We start from the raw sequence: 20,080 nt of genomic DNA, 5'->3' as shown, positions 1-20,080 counted from the left end.
TTTATGGATTTTACATCCTTCATTTTTCAATCTCTGTGTGCCAGAACATCCTGCTTCAGCATCAACAAGCTAGGGCAGAGATAGTGGTATATTTCTTACAATGCTTTTAAAAAGATAAAATGAAAATTGGTCAACTAAAACTAAATAATTTAAAGAAAAAAAAGAATACAGACTAGTTGCTTGGCATACTGGTCTAATTCAGCTCTGACATGCCTGTGGAAAAAGAGAAAAATGGCTGGACCTTATCAGAAGTCCTGAGTCTTCTTTATGTACCTAGCATCAAGGAGTATTAAAGGAAGTCAATCTATCATGAGGGTTAGGTCCTGCCAGGATTTGCACAGGAAGTACAAAAGTGAGAGTATGCACCATATGAACGACGGTTGAGCTTTAAAGCACTATAATCTGTGCTCATGTAAAATGTGGATCCTTGCAGTGCCCAGGCTCTAAGAAATCAGATTTGCAACTTCCCTTTTTTTTGAGGAAGGACTGGTGACTGGTAGGAGGGGGTAGGCAGAGGGTAATAAAGCATAGAGAGAAAGAGAGAAGTTCCCCCTTAAAGATTGTTTCCTTTTATTTGAGGTTGTTTTTATGAAGTTCTTCAAATTTGCCTTAGAAATGATGTTGTACGGGAAGGAGTTATTACTATTTTGGGGATTAGAATCATTCCAGTGCAGTACTAATAATATTTCTAAGACATAATGTTTGTAAAGTGCCTAGCCTAGTTCCTGGTATACAGTAGGTGGCCAGTGAATACTAACTTCCCATTGGAGTTTAGAGAAGAGCATCAGAGAGTCCAGTGAGAGAAGGAACAAATGGCTTAGAAACGCATACATGAGCCAGAAGAAGAAGTAGGATTTAGATAGGCTGATATTGAGGAGGACATTTTGATAGTATGACCCAGATCGCAAGCCCCACTTTGAGTATAGGTGAAAAGTAGTGGAAAAGATGACAGTAAAGGTAATTTGTATCATATTTTGGAAAGTCTTTAGTATCACTGAGAAGTTCATAATAAATCTGTTAAGTAATGAGTCACTGAGGATGGTTTTTGGGCAGAAGAGTTACCCAATCAAAGCTGAGCCACGAGGAGATTAATTTGGCAGTGACATGTGGCATATGCTAGAGTGAAGAAAGGCTGATGGCAGAGTATTGCAGTAATCCAAGCTGCATGAAAGCCTGATTCGTGTGTGATTTTCCATTCTTTTTTCCAGCAAATTCAAATACTTGTATCATCTTTATTATGAACACACATTTTTGTTTATTTGTTTTTTATATTTATTTGTATTATAGCACTTTGGGGGGCACTTTCATAAGAATCACTGATTTTAAATTTTCTAACAACTCTTCAATATAAATGGCAACCCTCTTGGGTCCCCTCCCTCTTTGGTAGCTTTGTACTCTGTCATTCAGTAAACTTTACTATCACTCAATAAACTTTGCTTTGCTGCCCAAAAAAGGAAAGAAAAATAAAAGAGTAGACCTAAATCTGTTGACTCCCAATTTCAGATTCTTTCTGTTTATATGCTCTTGCATTTTAGAAGTGGCTTTTAAGGCTACCATTAGCAGTCAGGAATTTCATATACTTGGGAATATTCAGGAATGTAATGGACAAGTGTTTTTCTCAGGAAATCGAGAACTATTAATGGTACCATAAAAAACCAAGAGGAGGGGCACCTGGGTGGCACAGTTGGTTGAGCAATCAACTCTTGGTTTTGGCTCAGGTCATGCTCTCAGGGTCGTGGGAAAAAAAACCAAGAGGATACTACCTTTTATTTTTTATTTTTTTAAAATATTTTATTTTTATTTATTTGACAGAGAGAGACACAGCGAGAGAGGGAACACAAGCAGGGGGAGTGGGAGAGGGAGAAGCAGGCTTCCCGCCGAGCAGGGAGCCCGATGCGGGGCTCGATCCCAGGACCCTGGGATCGTGACCTGAGCTGAAGGCAGACGCTTAACGACTGAGCCACCCAGGTGCCCCGAGGATACTACCTTTTAGACACATACAGTTTAGTAGGAAGAAAATTGGAAGAATTAGAGTTTGCAACTACAGTTGGGGATTGGGAATTGGGAGGTGGAAAACTGAGATGAGGATCTCTGAAAGCTTTATTCACTACTTTCAGAGATCCTCAGGTGGCTGACATGATGGGGGTCTAACATTTCCCTAGGAAACTTCAATCCACATTTATCAAAAGCACTAGTGTATTGTGTTACCTTGTCCCTAAATTACTTCATTGGAATACTCAATTACTTTAAATATTTAATTATCTAAGATGGAAGGAAATATAAGAAATTGGTAACATTTGTTGCATTTGGGAAAAGAGATTGGTGTCAGAGAAACTAGAATAGAATTTGTACCTTTTAAGTTTTATACCATCAGAACATTGTGTTGGAAAATAAATTAAAATTAAATTCTTTTCTCATGTCCTTTATGTGGATAGAATGTGTTTAAAATACTTAACTGTGTGTGAATGAATGTCACATAAATGGCCTGTATTTTCAGCTCATTGTCCATATATTTTGCTATTCTTGCAAAAAAATGCATGTCTATAGTTGAGAATTAGTGATTTGAAATTAAGAAAAAGGAATGCTGCTAGACTCTTAGTCTGAAATCCTTTAATTGCAAAACTACTTTTCTCTTTTCTCCTTTAGGTTGGGTGTTGAAAACAAAAACATATTTTAGTAGAAATTCCCCTGTATTATTGCTTGGAAAATGTTACCATTTTAAATATGAAGGTAAGTGCTAAATTTGTAACCCATTTAAAAATCTTTGTAGAAATTCATTGTGTAACTGTTTTCATTGGTTTATTTCCAGATTAATCTACTTTTGGCATATTTCTTTTTGTTTTTTACTTACACTTTTTTATTGTAAAATACACATAACATAAAATTTGCCATCTTAATAATTTTCTTTTCTTTTTTTTTTTTTTTAGATTTATTTATTTATTTGAGAGAGCAAGAATGAGAGAGAGAGAGTACATGAGAGGGGGGAGGGTTAGAGGGAGAAGCAGGCTCCTCGCCGAGCAGGGAGCCCGATGCGGGACTCGATCCTGTGACTCCAGGATCATGACCTGAGCTGAAGGCAGTCGCTTAACAAACTGAGCCACCCAGGCGCCTGCCATCTTAATAATTTTTAAATGTACAGTTTGGTGGTATTAAATACATTCGTAATGTTCTGCTAATAACATTACCACCATTTAGCTCCAGAACTTTTCATCTTGTCAAACTGAAGCTCTACCCATTAAACAATAACTCCCCAACCTTCTCTTTCCCTCAGCCCCTGGCAACCACCATACTACTTTTTTTTTTTTTAAAGATTTTATTTATTTATTTATTTGAGAGAGAGAGAATGAGAGACAGAGAGCATGAGAGGGAGGAGGGTCAGAGGGAGAAGCATACTCCCTGCCGAGCAGAGAGCCTGATGCGGGACTTGATCCCGGGACTCCAGGATCATGACCTGAGCCGAAGGCAGTTGCTTAACCAACTGAGCCACCCAGGCGCCCATCACCATACTACTTTTTATGCCTGTGTTTTGGCGTATTTCTTTTAAGAACCTGTATTTTATGTAACACAAAATATATTGCCATATGGTTTGGGTTTCTAGTAAACTCCTTGAGGATGAGAATCATGACCTCTTTTGTTATATCCCTCCTAGTTTTGGACTTATAATAGTATGAATGCTAAGTAAATATTATTTGAATTGATATCTTAATATTGTCTATCAAGTTCTCTGATAACTTTGAAGTATATGCTAATAATTAAAAGCATCACCTTAGTTAACCTAATAATGGTAGAGTTTCCAATTCTTTTTTTTTTTTTAAATTTTATTATGTTATGTTAGTCACCACACAATACATCATTGGTTTTTGATGTGGTTATCCACGATCCATTAGATTTTCCAATTCTTAAGGATGTTCCAATTTCTGAAATTAATTGACTTTATTTGATGTTTTTAAGTTTCCACATTTACTCATCCTCTTAATAATTATCATATGTTTTCTTTTAATAATTATTATGTATTTTCTTTTAATAACTTATATCACTTAATGAGTGCCTTCTATGTGTCAGGCATCATGCTAAGCTCTTTGTGAAATGTCTTTAATTCTTACAACAAGCCTACAAAGTTGATTTAAATATCCTTACCTTATGAGTATGGAAACAGGAGATTAGAGAAGTTAAGTAATTTGTCCAAAGTCACACAGGCAGAGCTGAAATTTAAACCAAGACTACGTCTCACTTTACGACTGGTGTTTTTTCTACTATATGTCTTTGCTTGATTTTGTGTGTATGAGTGTGAGTATGAGTGTGAATGTGTATGTATGTGTGTAAGAGAGAGGAGAGAATGTATGTGAGAGTATGTCATTATCAAGGCTTTTATTTTTGGTTGACCTATTTTGGCATATCATTTATCAGCAATTTTCTAAAACCTTTTAAATGTCTTGTAATAATAACAGCTAACATTTATTATTTATTATGTGCTAGGCAGCATTTAATTTACATGTTTAACTGATTAAATCCTCACAGCATTCTTGAAGGATGAATAGCAAGGTGATGGACAAAGAAGGGATGCAATTTAGGTAAATAGAATGGCACAAGATATTAGAGAGTATATTTCAGAAACAGAGATGTCCAGTGTAGGTATGGTGGGAGAGAATTCTGAAAAGAATCAAATTATGGAGGGGCTTCTTGAATGCAATACTAAAAAGTTATGTCATTTGTTTATAGGTAGAGGAGAATATGGGCTTTGGGGTCAGACATAAGTGCTTTGAATTTTGGCTCTTTACTAATTAGTTGTTACTTTAGGCAAATTATTTATTCTTCCTAAGTATTAATGATAACTGTTTCATAAGGGTTTAGTGATGTGCCTGGTACATATGAGCATCTTAAATAGTATTATTAGTCATGATATAGGAAATTGGAGAAAATATGTGTTAATTGACTACATTATCAGGTAAGACTTCTGGTCAACAATAAGCTATAAGTAGTTTAAGTGTTTGGGTACTCAAAAGTTACACATGGACTATAGGATTGGGGTTGGAGCGCCTAACCCACATTGTTCAAGGATCAACTGTATTTTGCTTTGGTTTAGGAGTGGTGATAAAGGGAAGGAGAAAGGTGTGGGGATCTGGAGGGAGAAAGGAGAGGAGCTAGAAAGGTGGTAAGAGGCTGCGTGTTTAATGAGACATTCCCTTGTTGACATCCCCTGATCTTAAGTAAAGTCAGGTAAGCTTATGAAATGCTTGATCTAAGAGGAGTTCTTTTGGAAAGGGGATAAATTTGACATGTGGAATGAAGAAGACAACTCATATTGTAGTGCCTGGACACAGGGAGGACCATTAAAGCTTAAGCTATGGAGACTTAGCAGAAATCTTAGGGGCTAGCTTTGGACTCCTACATGTCACAGAATTTTTGGCATAAGCAAGGTTTTCTAAGTTTTCAGAGAGATAGAGTGGGGTGCCCAAGTTGGCTTCTTAATTGCAATGATTGTTATTATCTGAGATTTTTGAGCAACAAGAATGCCAAATTTCAGTGTAATCAGTAATCATATATTGAGAATATACTGGTTAGGACATTGATCTTGCCCAGAAGGAGCACATAATAACCATAATTAAATACATGCTTTGGAAGAATAACTGATAGAAGAATGATTGGAAGTCAGTTAATAGGCAAGATACAATGACTCTGATATAGGGTAGTGGAAATGGAAAGGAGGGGATGGATTTGACATATTTTAAAATAGTATCAACAGCATTTAACAAATGACTGGATTTAGTAACATGAGAGACAGGAGATAAAGAAGACTTAGAAACTACTATCTTGGATGATAGGTAGTATTAGTAACCAAATGTGCTATATACTAAAGGAAGCATGGGTTTGAGGGTACATTTAGTGTTTGAAGTAGACTATTTAGAAATGAACAGTCTGAATGAAGTAGGCTGTTTAGAACTGATCTGTATTTATTTTCAGAGGTGGCCTTTGAGGCCAAAGGGTAAGGTCATATTGATGGAAAGTATAGGTAGAGAACATCCATCTTTAAGGATATCCTGATAAGGAAGAATTAGTGAATGAAATTAAGAAGGAATAGGCAATATATAGGACAAAAACCCACAATGGTATATTATCATAGAGACCAAAGGAAAGAGATTTTCAGGGAGAGTTTCAGGACAAAATGTCTAATGCTCAAAAGAGGCTGAGTAGGAAATAGCCTCAGTAGAGGCTCTAGGGTTTGTTAATGAGAAATTGCTGATGACTTTTGAGAGAGCAGTTTCACTAGAGTAGTAAAGATAGAGAAGTAACAGTAGCTAACCTACATTTACTGAGTGTGGGTCTGTGTTATGCATTGTTTTTTTTTGTTTTTTTTTAAAGATTTTATTTATTTATTTGAGAGAGAGAGTGAGAGAGAGAAAGAGCACAAGACGGGGGAGCGGGAGGGGGAGAAGCAGACTCCCCGCCGAGCAGGGAGCCCGATTCAGGACTCGATCCCGGGACTCCAGGATCATGACCTGAGCCGAAGGCAGTCGCTTAACCAACTGAGCCACCCAGGCGCTCTGCATTGTTGTTTTTTTTTTTTTTTAAAGATTTTATTTGAGAGAGAGAATGAGATAGAGAGAGAGAGCATGAGAGGGGGGGAGGGTCAGAGGGAGAAGCAGACTCCCCACTGAGCTGGGAGCCCAATGTGGAACTCGATCCTGGGACTCCAGGATCATGACCTGAGCTAAAGGCAGTTGCTTAACCAACTGAGCCACCCAGGCGCCCGCATTGTTTTGCTTTAAGGAGCTAGGGGGTTATGATATTTGGTAGAGAAGAATTTCTTATTTTTTAAAAAAGATTTTATTTATTTATTTGAGAGAGAGAGAGACTGAGCAAGCATGAGCCGGGGTAGGGGCAGAGGGAGAGAGGCAAACAGACTCCCTGAGCGGGGAGGCTGACACCAGGCTCGATCCCAGGACCCTGAGATCATGACTTGAGCCAAGGTCAGATGCATAACTGACTGAGCCACCCAGGTGCTCCAGAGAAGAACTTCTTATATAAAACATAAAATTACAGCCTATACAGGAAAATATTGATCAATTTGACCAAATACAAATTTAGAATATCTACATGACAGAAGACACTACAAAGTTTCATAGCAAGCCAGAGAGAGAAAATATTTGCACACGCTCTTTGATTCTCTTTTTGTGTGTATAGATATCTGTGTGTGTATCACATGATGATCTTTCTATCTCTCCATCTACTTCTTAAACAAAAGGGTAGTCTCCAAAATAATAATGAACTACAAATTAATATGAAGCACATAAACAATCCAAGAAAAAATGAGCCAAGATAATGAACAGGTGCTTTTTAAGTAGAAATCTGAATGGCCAAATATAGGAAAAGGCTATGTTAGTAATAAAGGGAGTTCAAATTAAAATGAGATATTATTCTTAGTCATCAGATTTGCAAAAATTGAAAGGTTTCATGATACCAAATGTTAGCAAGGATGTGAAGAAATAGGAACTCAAGCACTGCTTGAGGGTAAATTGGTACAACCTCTTCATGAAAAATTTGAGAGTACTTAGAAAAATTGAAAATATACATAACTTAGGACCCAGCAATTTGACCTTTAAGTATTTACCATAGAGAAGTTCTCTGTATGTGTGGAGAACACGTGTACAAGGATGTTTATTGTAGCTTTATTGAAATAAAAAGTTGGAAACAACTCAAGTATTCAGTAGTAGGAGATTTGATGAATAAGGTTATTCATTTTTTCCACAAATATTTATTGAGAGTCTTATAATGTGCCAGGCACTGGAGTTAATACTGAAAGTATGACAGGCACAGTGCTTACTCTCAAGGACCCTACTGTCTAGCAGATGAGAGACATTAAACAAATAAGTACAAAAGTTATCAATCCTATTATGATATTTGTGATAAGCAGAAGTATAGGCTGCTATAAAACTACAGAAGGAGACCAAATTGGAAAGGTTGCTAACAGATGTATTTCAAAGTAGCTTAAACATTAAGGGGATGTATTAACATACACAAGCAGAAGTCCTATGTAGGGATGGCTCTAGGTTGGTTAATTCAGTGCCTCTCTGACATCAAGAACACGTGTTCTATTCATCTTCTGACTCTGCTAATCTCAGCATGTTGGCCTTATCTTCACCTACCACTCTTTAAAGTAGCAAGTGTTTATTTCAGCACCAAGCTAGGATATATGACTGATATGACAGAATCCAGTGGAAGAAAGACTTTTTCTTCTTTGTATTATTTCTTTATTACAAATATTGAATTTTTATGTTAATAATTTTATATTAAAACTTTAAAATTTTGATATTATGAATTATTCACACATAGAGAAGATAAAAACCTTGTGTATATACTTTTGAGAGTAACAAAACTGTACTCAACAAGAAAAATACAATATTGCTTTTATGTATTTAACTTTTAGTTCAAGTATAATTAACACACAGTGTATGTTAGTTTCAGGTATATAATATAATGATTCAACAATTATATCCATTACTCAGTGCTCATCACAATATGTGTATTTTTTTTTTTTTTAAGATTTTATTTATTTATCTGACATAGAGAGAGAGACAGCTAGAGAGGAAACACAAGTTGGGGGAGCGGGAGAGGGAGAAGCAGGCTCCTGGCTGAGCAGGACCCTGGGATCATGGCCTGAGCCGAAGGCAGACGCTTAACGACTGAGCCACCCAGGTGCCCCTCAATATGTGTATTCTTGATCCCCTTCGTCTGTTTCACCCATCCCCCCACCCACCTCCCCTCTGGTAACCACCAGTTTGTTGTCTATAGTTAAATCTGTTTTTTTGTCTCTTTTATCTTTTGTTCATTTGTTTTGTTTCTTAAATTCCACATATAAGTGAAATCATATGCTATTTGAGTAATTTTTTTATCTTTGTGTGCTTCTTCTACCCAATTACAGCCCTCCCATGCCAAAAAAACCCCGCTATCGCAATGTTACCAATGATTTTGTATTTCTTGTTTCTGATTTTTTGAAAATGGAATCAAACTATATTTTGCTTCTGTTACTTGCTTATGGCTTTCAAAGTTGTGTTTTTAAGAACTATCCATGTTGTTACAGGTAGTTCTAGTTTATTTTTATTGCTGCATAATATTCCACTGTATGAATTACTACAAATTATTCATTCTATTATTGATGGGCATTTGTTTTTAGTTTTTCACCATTATAAAAATGTATATAGTATTTTCTTGCATCATTTATTGATTTTTAATTCAACTCCACTGTGGTCAGACAAAATACTTTCAGTATTAATCAATAATAAAATGAGATCTTATTTATTTGAGAGAGAGAGCGAGAGAGTGTGCGCACAAGCAGAGGGGAGGGAGAGGAAGAGGGAGAAGCAGATTCCCCGCTGAGCTGGGAGTCTGATGTGGGGCTCAATCCCAGGACTCTGAGATCATGACCAGAGCCAAAGGCAGATGCTTAACCAACTGAGCCACCCAGGTGCCCTGATAGAACGAGATCTAAAAAATGTTCAAATTTCTGGAAATTAAGTGATACACCTCTATATAACTCATTTCTTCATACATGCCATTTTTTAGTAAAAGTTATGATTCAAAAAGTTCCGAATTCTGGGATTTTATTTCCATACATTTGGGCATAACCCTGGCAAGATCTAGAGCAACACAGATCCCTACAAACAGTAGACATAGTACAAAAACCAACAGCACACATAGTAAGACCACTTGATGTCTTACTTTCATGCCCTTCCTTATGTTCCACAAAGAGATCCCTAGGCAAAAGTCCATCTCTGAGATGGCTTCAGGTCAGAAAAAGCTTTTATCATTTTCTAGCCTCTGTGCTACCCTCTCTACTTTTTAAAAAGTGTTTTTTCCCTTTTTTCTTTTTTTTTTTAAAGATTTTAATTATTTGACAGATAGAGACATAGTGAGAGAGGGAACACAAGCAGGGGGAGTGGGAGAGGGAGAAGCAGGCCTCCCGCCGAGCAGGGAGCCTGATGCGGGGCTTGATCCCAGGACCCCAGGATCATGACCTGAGCCAAAGGCAGACACTTAATGACTGAGCCACCCAGGTGCCCCTCTCTTTTTTCCATGTACTATTTTCACCCCTAAGGCTAGAGATTGTCTATAGATGCTCCTCAACCCAAAAATTAGGAAAGAGAGAGCCTCATCTCTGTTCAATTTACGTTAAATAATTTTGGCCCTTATGATAGAACTGGTATGCCAGAGATAGCCTCAAATTTAAGTTTTTTCCTTAACAGTCTCTGGGCCCTTCATGTCCTGAATCATCTAAGAGAAAACCTAGAAAAATCCTAGCCAGATGGGGGCATGGTGTCTGTGAAAAGATTAAGCTTACTTAGAATGAAATAAAATCCTTAATTGCTTCTCTCACAGATAATCTGTAAAATTAAATTTTGGTATTTCGTCAAGATCATACTAACTGGTAGGACCATTTGGATTTATATACTACAAATATTTTTTGGTAGTGTATTTTATTTATCTATCTATCTATCTAAGCCACCCAGGAACCCTTATATTACAAATATTGACATAACAATGCACAACAGGGTATCTTACACTGGGAAGGAAGAATTGTGTAATATAAAATGAAGAGTTTGTAGCTCAGGAAAGGTAGCAAGATGAATTTAAAAGCTTGAAAGATCACGCCAGATTTAGCCTGGTTAAAATAATCTAATTTTTTGCAAATGTGTCCTAATATTAGTAGAAATAAAATAATAGAAGGCAGATTATCAAGTTTAAGAATCTTATACTTATTGTGGCACCTGGGGAGCTCAGTTGGTTAAGCTCCTGTCTTCGACTCAGGTCATGATCCCGAGGTCCTGGGATTGAGCCCCACATCTGGTTCCCTGCTCAGCGAGGAGTCTGCTTCTCCCTCTCCCTCTGGCCCTCCCCACTGCTCGTGCTCACACGCTCTCTCTTTCAAGTAAGTCAATGAAATCTTTAAAAAAAGAATCTTATACTTATTTATCATTATGAATAAATTCACTGTAGATGACTCAGAGGCTGGTAGGATGAAACTGCTACTTCCTAAGCACTTAAGATTTTTTTCTTTATCACCAGTTTGGAAAAATTTGATTATGATATGCACTGGTATAGTTTTGTTCATGTTTCTTGTGCTTAGGTTTTGTTGAACTTCTTGGAACTGTTGATTCATAGTTTTCATCAAATTTGAATTTTTTTAAAAAGATTTTATTTATTTGATTTTTTTTTTTTTTAAGATTTTATTTATTTGAGAGAGAGAGAGAATGAGCAAGGGAGTGGCAGAGGGAGAAGCAGGAGAAGCAGACTCCCCGTTGAGCAGGGAGCCTGATGTGGGGCTCGATCACACGACCCCAGGATCATGATCTGAGCTGAAAGCAGATGCTTAACTGACTGAGCCACCCAGGTGCCCCTCAAATTTGAAATTTTTTCATTTTGTCTTCAAATATTTTTTCTTTCCTTCCCTTTCTTCTCTCTCCTGGGTTTCCAATTATGCGTATATTTTCATGGATGAAATTCTGCCACAGCTCACTGATGGTTGTTTATTTTATTTTTAAAAAAAGATTTTATTTATTTTAGAGAGAGAGTGCGAGTGGGGGGAGGGGAAGAGGGAGAAGGAGAGAGAAAACTCAAGCAGACTCAGCGATGAGCACAGAGCCCGACTTGGGACTTGATCCCATGACCCTGAGATCATGACCTGAGCCGAAATCAGGAGTTGGACCCTTAACTGACTGAGCCACCTAGGCGCTCCTGCTGGTCCTTTATTTTTAAAAAATTATTTTTCCATAAAAAAAAAAATAAGAAAAATAAAAAATTATTTTTCCTCTCTGTGTTTTATTCTGGATCGTTCTTAATTGCTGTGTCCTCAAGTTCACCAGTCTTTCAGTCTTTTCCTTAGCAATGTCTAATCTGCCATGAATCCCAGTCATATATTTTTCATCTTGGACATTGTAGTTTATATATCTAGAAGTTCCATTTTTTTTGTCTTCCTTTTCTCTAGTTACCTTTTGGAATATATATAAAATAGTTGTAATAACTTTTTTAATGTCCCTGTTTGCCAATTCTAACATTTGTATTAGTTCTGGTTCAGTTTTTATTGATTGAGTATTCTCCTTTTGGCTTGTGTTTTCCTGTCACTTTGCATGCTTAGTAATCCTTGACTGATTGCCAGACATTGTATTATTTGCCTTGTTGGGTGCTGGATATTTTTGTATTCCTTCCAGTATTGCATTGTGTGCATGTGCCAAACTTTATCTGTTTTACTCTTGGGGGGTATTTGGGTAATTTTCAATTTTTGGCAATTGTTAAGAATGCTGCTGTGAATATTCTAGTACATGTGCTTTGGTGAATGAGCATGTGTATGGATTTTCATTCAGTATGTATACCTGGGAATGTAATTGCTGGATCATAGGGTATTCATATGGTCAGCCTCAGTAGGTACTACCGAATACTTTTATAAAGTAGATGTGCCAATTGGTATTCCTACTAGGTGTTTATAATAATTCTACTTGCCTTATGTCACCATTACTTGATATTTTTCTTTTTTATTAGAGCTACATTTGATTTTATGTTTTTTAAGATTTTATTTATTTATTTGACAGAGAGAGACACAGCGAGAGAGGGAACACAAGCAGGGGGAGCGGGAGGGGGAGAAGCAGGCTTCCCGCCAAGCAGGACCCTGGGATCCTGACCTGAGCCGAAGGCAGACACTCAACGACTGAGCCACCCAGGCGCCCCTACATTTTGATTTTAATTTGCATTTCTCTAATAACCAATGGAATGAGCATATTTTCATAAACATTTTTCCATTTGGATATATCTTCTATTAGATTATCTTTTTCTTATTCATTCCTAAGTTTTCTTTATATTTTCTAGATATGAATCCTTTTTTGAATTTATCTATAGGAAATGTCTTCTTCTAATCTATTATTTTTTCATTCATTTAATGTTATCTTTGGAAGAAAAGTAGTTCTTAATTTTAATATAGTCTGGTTAACTATTTTACCTCCTTAAATAGTTACTACTATTGTGTTCTGTTTAATAAATCCTTGCTTAGTTTAGGACAAGATGTTCTCTCTAGTATTTTGAAGCTGTCATTTCTTTGTTCTCGCTGTTTTTTTTTTTTTTAAGATTTTATTTATTTATTTGACAGAGAGAGACACAGCGAGAGAGGGAACACAAGCAGGGGAAGTGGGAGAGGGAGAAGCAGGCTTCCTGCTGAGCAGGGAGCCCAATGTGGGGCTCGATCCCAGGACCCTGGGACCATGACCTGAGCTGAAGGCAGATACTTAACGACTGAGCCACCCAGGTGCCCCTCTCTGGTTGTTTTTCAGATCATTTCTTTGTCTTTTGTGTGAACTTTATTTTACTCTACTTGGAATTCATATCTTTCTTAAAATGTGAAATATTTTCAACCACTTTTAATTTATATCTATTCCCCATTCTTCCCATTCTTTCCAGCATCTCTGATAAATCTTTGTTAGATTTTTTTTCGTGTCTCTGAAATTCTTTGGTTTTTCACATATTCTATTACTTTGTCTCTCTGTGCTGTATTCTGAGTAACTTTAGCTTTTAAATTATCTCCTAAGTGGTGTATAATTTTCTGTCTAATCTTACATTAAATTTCTTTTTTTTTTTAATTTTTTTTTATTCTTATGTTAATCCCCTACATTATTACATCATTAGTTTTAGATGTAGTGTTCCATGATTCATTGTTTGTGCATAACACCCAGTGCTCCATGCAGAATGCGCCCTCCTCAATACCCACCACCAGGCTAACCCATCCTCCCACCCAATCTTACACCAAATTTCTATTTTAGTTATTATATTTTTCATTTCTAGCAGTTCCATTTGGTTTTCTTTTCTATGTGCCTGGTCAGTTTTAATAGTCTGTTTTTTTGTTATTTGTCTAACCTTCAGTACCCTTCTATTTTTTAAACATATGCATACTTACTTTATCCTGATAATATCTGATAATTACAAGAGCCGTAGTCTTTGAGGGCTCATTTTATAATTTGTTTACTTGTAATTACTTCTCATATTAGCTTGTTTAATTGTGATAGTCAGCCTTGATTGAACCCTCAATGTTAATAGCAGTTCTCTTCTGTTTCCTTTATCAGCTTTCATTTCATTCTTTGTTGTGGTTCTTTGTGACTTCCCATGCTTCATAAAGCTCTGATCTCACATTTCTCCCTTCATAAAAAACAAAAGCAAAGCAAAAAAAAATTTCAAAATCCTCTTCCTTTGGTTCCATTTATCTTACATTCACCTGACAACTGTTTATTGCACATCTACTATGAACTGAATGAATTCTGTGCTAAGTGCTGAAGCTTTAGGGGTGCAGAAGAAAACATTCCCTCTCTTCTAGTGTACTTGAAGTTTGGAAGGGAGGCAGATGTAGATAAATATTATAGATATAATTAATTAAGATTGTGAAAAGAAAAGTCAGTCAAAGAATGGGATAGCAGGGGCAGTATTAGTATAGTGGAAAGTCAAGAGGACAATAAAGTCCATTTAGTACTAGCAATTTTCCAATAATATTTAGAGTAAATTTTTTTTTGGTGGGGAGGGGCAGAGGGAGAGAGAGAATCCTAAGCAGGCTCCACACCCAGCCCAGAGCCCGATGCAGGGTCCATCTCCTGACCCCGAGATCATGACGTGAGCCAAAATCAAGAGTCAGAGGCTTAACCAACTGAGCCACCCAGGTCCCTGTAAATTTTATATTTGGAGTAAATTTAGAGTAAATATTTAGAGTAAATTTAGAGTAATTTTAGAGGCTAGATCTTAAAAGGATAAAGAATTAATCACTTTGTCAAGGTAGGAGATTAGGAACTATATGTTTGGCAAGACACAGGATGAGGTGCAAGAGTTATGTACTATTGTATCAAATTTCAAACAAATTTAAATGTCTCTAAAGTAGAAATTTTGGACATATTTGTAGGGCCATGTTCAATTTCTAGGCATTTTTATTTGTAATTAACTTCAAATATTGAGAGAAATTCATCGATAATGGGGGCTCGGCAGTCATTCTTTTTATTGTCATTGAAACTGTATGCCACAAGTTAGCTCCATTAAGCTGAATATTATGAAGTTTAGGTGATTGTAATTTTTTCAGAATGAACTTGAGGAAGGATAGGTGCAGCAAGGATAAAGAATAAAAGCATGATAAAACTGCTTTAACATCCTGCAGAAGGGCATTGGAAATTGAACTCCTTGGAATTGAAAGTTGTAGGCAGATTTATCTATCCACCTGTCCACCCGCCCAGACCAAGCAACATTTATTAGGATCTACTTGTTTTAGGCACTGTGCTATATGCTGAGGTTGTAAAGGTGACTAAGGTATTTTCTCTAGGAGTAATCAAGCAATGTCCGTTCATTTTGAGAGAGTAATCAAGGAATGTTAGTTCATTTGAGCCCCAGTATTTTGTAAATTATTGGGCAAACAGTGACCACAATTTTCACACAGAAATTGTATTACAGATAATCAATTTGAAAAAGCTTTTTAAAATGATATATGTGGGTGGGAGCAGTTTTTAAAAAAATGTATTCAGGATGAAAGGGTAACTATATATTTAGGAATTTTATATTCTTACTCTTTAGCTTCTTAGTTTTGATTTTATAATTTGAGTATAAATATTCATGACAATAAATACAATGTGCACATTTTATTTGATTTTTAGAACTAGTTTATGTGATTACATTCAGTTTTACATATTGACAAATCATATTTTATTTGCAAACCTCATTTTAGAGAGCACTAATATGTATATCCTGAGCCAAATGAGGCAAAAAGAAAAGGTATTTTTATGTTATCCCCTCATAAAAGAGTTGATTGTATTTGGAATATAGGATATTATTATTAACAGTATTACTGATGAAACCTTTTATTAGCTAGTTCAAGAGTGTACAAAACATTTCAGCATCCATTCTCATTTGATTTTCATAATAGCCTGATTAGGCAGAATAACATTTATCTTCATTTAAATTGAAAAAAAGTGTTAGAAAAACTTGTAATATACTTCATATCTTATGGACAGTAATGGGAACATAATACCATTATTGATGTTTCTTTGCATATATTTAGACTATAGTTTATATTTTTATTTTGTAGATGAAAATAAACTGTTACCTGCAAGATCAGGATGTACAATAGAAGATCATGTAATTGCAGGAAACGTAGAAGAATTTCGTAAAGATTTCATTTCAAGAATATGGTTGACCTACAGGGAAGAATTTCCTCAAATAGAAGGCTCAGCTTTAACAACAGACTGTGGTTGGGGCTGTACATTAAGAACTGGCCAGATGCTGTTGGCTCAAGGACTCATACTACACTTCCTTGGTAGAGGTAAACCAAATCTCTGTTTTGGGGGGGATTTTTGTTTTGTTCTTTGTTTTGGGCAGGCAGGGACAAAGAGAGAGGGAGAGAGAGAATCTTAAGCAGGTTCCATGCCCAGCGCAGAGCCTGACGTGGGGCTCAATCTCAGAACCCTGAGATCATGACCTGAGCCAAAATCAAGAGTCAGAGGCTTAACCGACTGAGCCACCCAGGGGCAACCTGCTTGTTTTTTTAAATTTGAACTCCAGCTTGCAAACTGTGTAAAATTTCTTATGGTTAGTTTCTTGGCTTCCTGATGTCTTCTAAAAGTTGTAATTAATCTAGCATATTCCATATTTATTGAACTAGGCTAGGTATGACTTACATGTAAGTATAAGTTTTTAGTAGCCTTTGGATTTTTTTTTTTTGTTATTATTTAGTTCTTTTTGATTGAATTATCTGGATTATCTCCAGTTCAGTAAATCTTGAGCAGGTCAATGGCAGTGACTTTGAGCAGATAGCTGATATTTTTATATTATTTAAATCTTAAGAAATTTAAACCACTTTATTTTCTCTCTATATATCAATAATACTTTAAAATGTTTTTATTTTACAAATATGATTATAATCAGTTAACTTGATTAGGCATATTCTTAATAAGGTTATCATGCTTAGTCTTTTAAGACTTTCAAAAATGTCATTGATACTTCTTACATATATCTATTTTTAAAAAAGAAAAACCTTTCTTACCATTTTTAATAATTTGTACATTTGTAGGAAGATTTTAGTTTAGTATTTTAGGCTATCATATATGGTTATTACTAAGTATTATCATATTTTTAGAGTGTTAGATAATTTTCCTGCAATGCATGGCAAATATTTGGTAACCTTTCTATAGGGATTATTGATGAGATTATTTAGAGAGAATGTTTATTCAAGAGTGGTATGGATAATACAAAGAAAAAGAATTTTTAAACTTTCTCTGGGATGATTTATTTATAGTCTTGTGCAATCACGGGCAAGAATTGGGATTTTTTTTTTTTAAAGATTTTATTTATTTATTTGACAGAGAGAGACACAGTGAGAGCAGGATCACAAGCAGGGGGAGAGTTAGAGGGAGAAACAGGCTTCCCGCATAGCAGGGAGCCCGATGCGGGGCTCGATCCCAGGACCCTGGGATCATGACTTGAGCCGAAGGCAGACGCTTAACGACTGAGCCACCCAGGCGCCCTAAGAATTGGGATTTTTTTATAGTCCTAACTAGTTCTCTGAATCTATGATTCATTTTGTTAAAGTTACATGTGTGCTTGGAACTGCCTTGTCATAAAAACTGTTAAGTAGTGAATATAGTTGGTTTTGGGGGTATCTTTGATCTTTAATGACTTCTATTTATTAACTTTTCATTTACTAGAGAATTGATATTACTCCCTAAACAATGATTATTTTGAAAGGATTGTTTGAGAAAAGAACAAAGAAAAGAAATTTAAAATTTTCATGGTTAAGACTTCTATTTTAACATATAATCAGAGCAAAATCTACTTTCTGAAGTTATTCTCTCATTAATGTTAGTGAATATGTTTATTGTGTGTTTGGGTAGTCAAGATTGGATGTCTGATAAATAGTACTGGTAAGGGAATATAGAAGTCCTCATTCCATTTCAGCACTGTCAAAGAAAAGAAAAGAAAGAAAAGCATTTTCCGGAGTTGTTTATTTGTACCTGAGTTTACTATTTTTTTAAAAAATTATTTCTCAGTATTATTTTTTAAATTTTATCTCAAAGCTTTATTGAGATATAATTTACATAATATAAATTCACTCATTTAAAGTGAACAATTCAGTGGTTTTGGCATGTTGCCAGGGTTCTGCAACCATCACCATCACCTACTTTTAGGACCTTTTCATCATCCCCAAAAGAAACCTCATACCCTTTGGCAGTCACTCCCAATACCCTGCTTGCCATAGGCAACCATTAATCTACTTTCTGTCTCTGTAAATTTGCCTACTTCTGAGTTTACTTTTTTTTTTTTAAGATTTTATTTATTTATTTGAGAGAGAGAGAATGAGAGAGAGAGAGCACATGAGAGGGGGGAGGGTCAGAGGGAGAAGCAGGCTCCCTGCTGAGCAGGGAGCCCGATGCGGGACTCGATCCAGGGACTCCAGGATCATGACCTGAGCCGAAGGCAGTCGCTTAACCAACTGAGCCACCCAGGCGCCCTGAGTTTACTTTTTTAGTTTAGTAACCTGTATGACTTTAAATGCTATCTACTTATCTTAGTAGAATTGTTAAAATCTGTTAAAAGATCTGAACACCTTGCTTTGGGACTACTGTAGCTTGGACCTGGCCTGATGCTTTGAACATTGAAAATTCAGACTCTGAATCATGGACTTCCAACACCGTGAAAAAATTTACTGCATCATTTGAAGCATCACTTTCAGGGGAAAGAGAACTCAAAACCCCAACAGTTTCTCAGAAGAAAACAATCAGGAGATATTCTGATGATCATGAAATGAGGAATGAAATATATCACAGGAAAATCATCTCTTGGTTTGGTGATTCCCCTTTGGCTCTCTTCGGTTTACATCAACTAATAGAATATGGAAAGAAGTCTGGGAAAAAAGCCGGAGATTGGTATGGACCAGCTGTGGTTGCTCATATTTTAAGGTAAAATTGTATTAAAATCTTTCATCTTACGACAGAGGTCCTTAGGCTCAGAGATACTGATTTTTGCAGTGCATATATGTAATTGGAACTTTTAAAGTCTTCCTGTTTGAGAATATTCATAAGGAAGCATTCATTTGCTAAAAACAAGACATTGCAACTCTAGTTACATTTAATATATCTGTGACAAATTTTTCCTTTTTTGTTCATGGGGATAGATATCCAGGGTCTCTTTCTAACCAGATTTTCATTAGACTACCTTATTGGAATGTTCTAAAAACTAACAACTCTTTCAACCTTGGAACATGCATAACATTATAGTTTTTTTTTTTTTTAATAGTGTAACCTGGGGGCTGTAATGTACTGATAGTGTAATGAAATGTCAAGAGCTAAAATTGATGTTTTCAGCATTTCTTTGCACACATCAAATTCTTGTGAATTGTAAATGTATGGGACTATTAATATTATAATTATATCATAGTAAAAGTAAAGGGTCTGTGACATTCAGAGTAGTTAGAAAAAAGTCGAAAGTCAAATCTCACTGTCCCTCAGCCTTTTATGTGCCATTTGGATACTGCTTAATTTAAAAAAAAATTTATCTTATTTGTTGTGTGTCCCATTGTTGTAAATGGAATCATTAATATGTCACCCAAATATAGTATGTTATAGTAAGTTTACTCCATTTAAAATAATATATACATTAGAAATTATTATAAATTTTTTTGCGTATTAGCTGGCTTTTATATTTTATAGGCCAGATGCTTACAAATGGAAATGTATTTGTCTAATGTTATTAAATGGATTGTTAATAATAATATCAAGTCCTGCTTGGTATGATATTTATAAAAGCATAATTATAAAAGCTTAGTTTCTACTCTTCAAGGTATTATGTTCTATACCCCAGGGATCAGAACACTTTTTCTGTAAAAGGCCTCATGGTAAATATTTTAGGCTTTACAGGCTATAAAGAGCTCTGTTGACCATTTTTCTTTTCTTTTTTTGTTTTACAACCCTTCAAAACTGTAAAAGCCATTCTTAGCTTGCAGGTTGTACAAAAATAGGCCACAGGTTGTATTTGGCCTATGGGCCATAGTTTGCCAATCCCTCTTCTAAATTAACACATACAA

At 35.8% G+C, this 20,080-nt stretch overlaps 1 protein-coding gene across 6 annotated transcripts in view; it reads left to right on the top strand.

Moving 5' to 3' along the window:
- ATG4C (autophagy related 4C cysteine peptidase) overlaps positions 1–20,080 on the top strand; it is an 87,648-nt gene that overhangs the window by 31,497 nt on the left and 36,071 nt on the right. For all 6 annotated transcript variants that reach the window (XM_035018384.1, XM_035018387.1, XM_035018385.1 and 3 more), the window contains exons 3-5: positions 2,647–2,730; positions 16,091–16,324; positions 18,626–18,956. In XM_035018384.1, the coding sequence (XP_034874275.1) occupies positions 2,647–2,730; positions 16,091–16,324; positions 18,626–18,956 (649 nt within the window). The remainder of the gene's footprint in view (positions 1–2,646; positions 2,731–16,090; positions 16,325–18,625; positions 18,957–20,080) is intronic.

The sequence above is a fragment of the Mirounga leonina genome, unplaced genomic scaffold (assembly GCF_011800145.1).
Source record: "Mirounga leonina isolate KUSES-001 unplaced genomic scaffold, KU_Mleo_1.0 Mir_173, whole genome shotgun sequence".
NCBI classification, from domain to species: domain Eukaryota; kingdom Metazoa; phylum Chordata; class Mammalia; order Carnivora; family Phocidae; genus Mirounga; species Mirounga leonina.
This window is presented reverse-complemented; position numbering and strand designations above follow the sequence as displayed.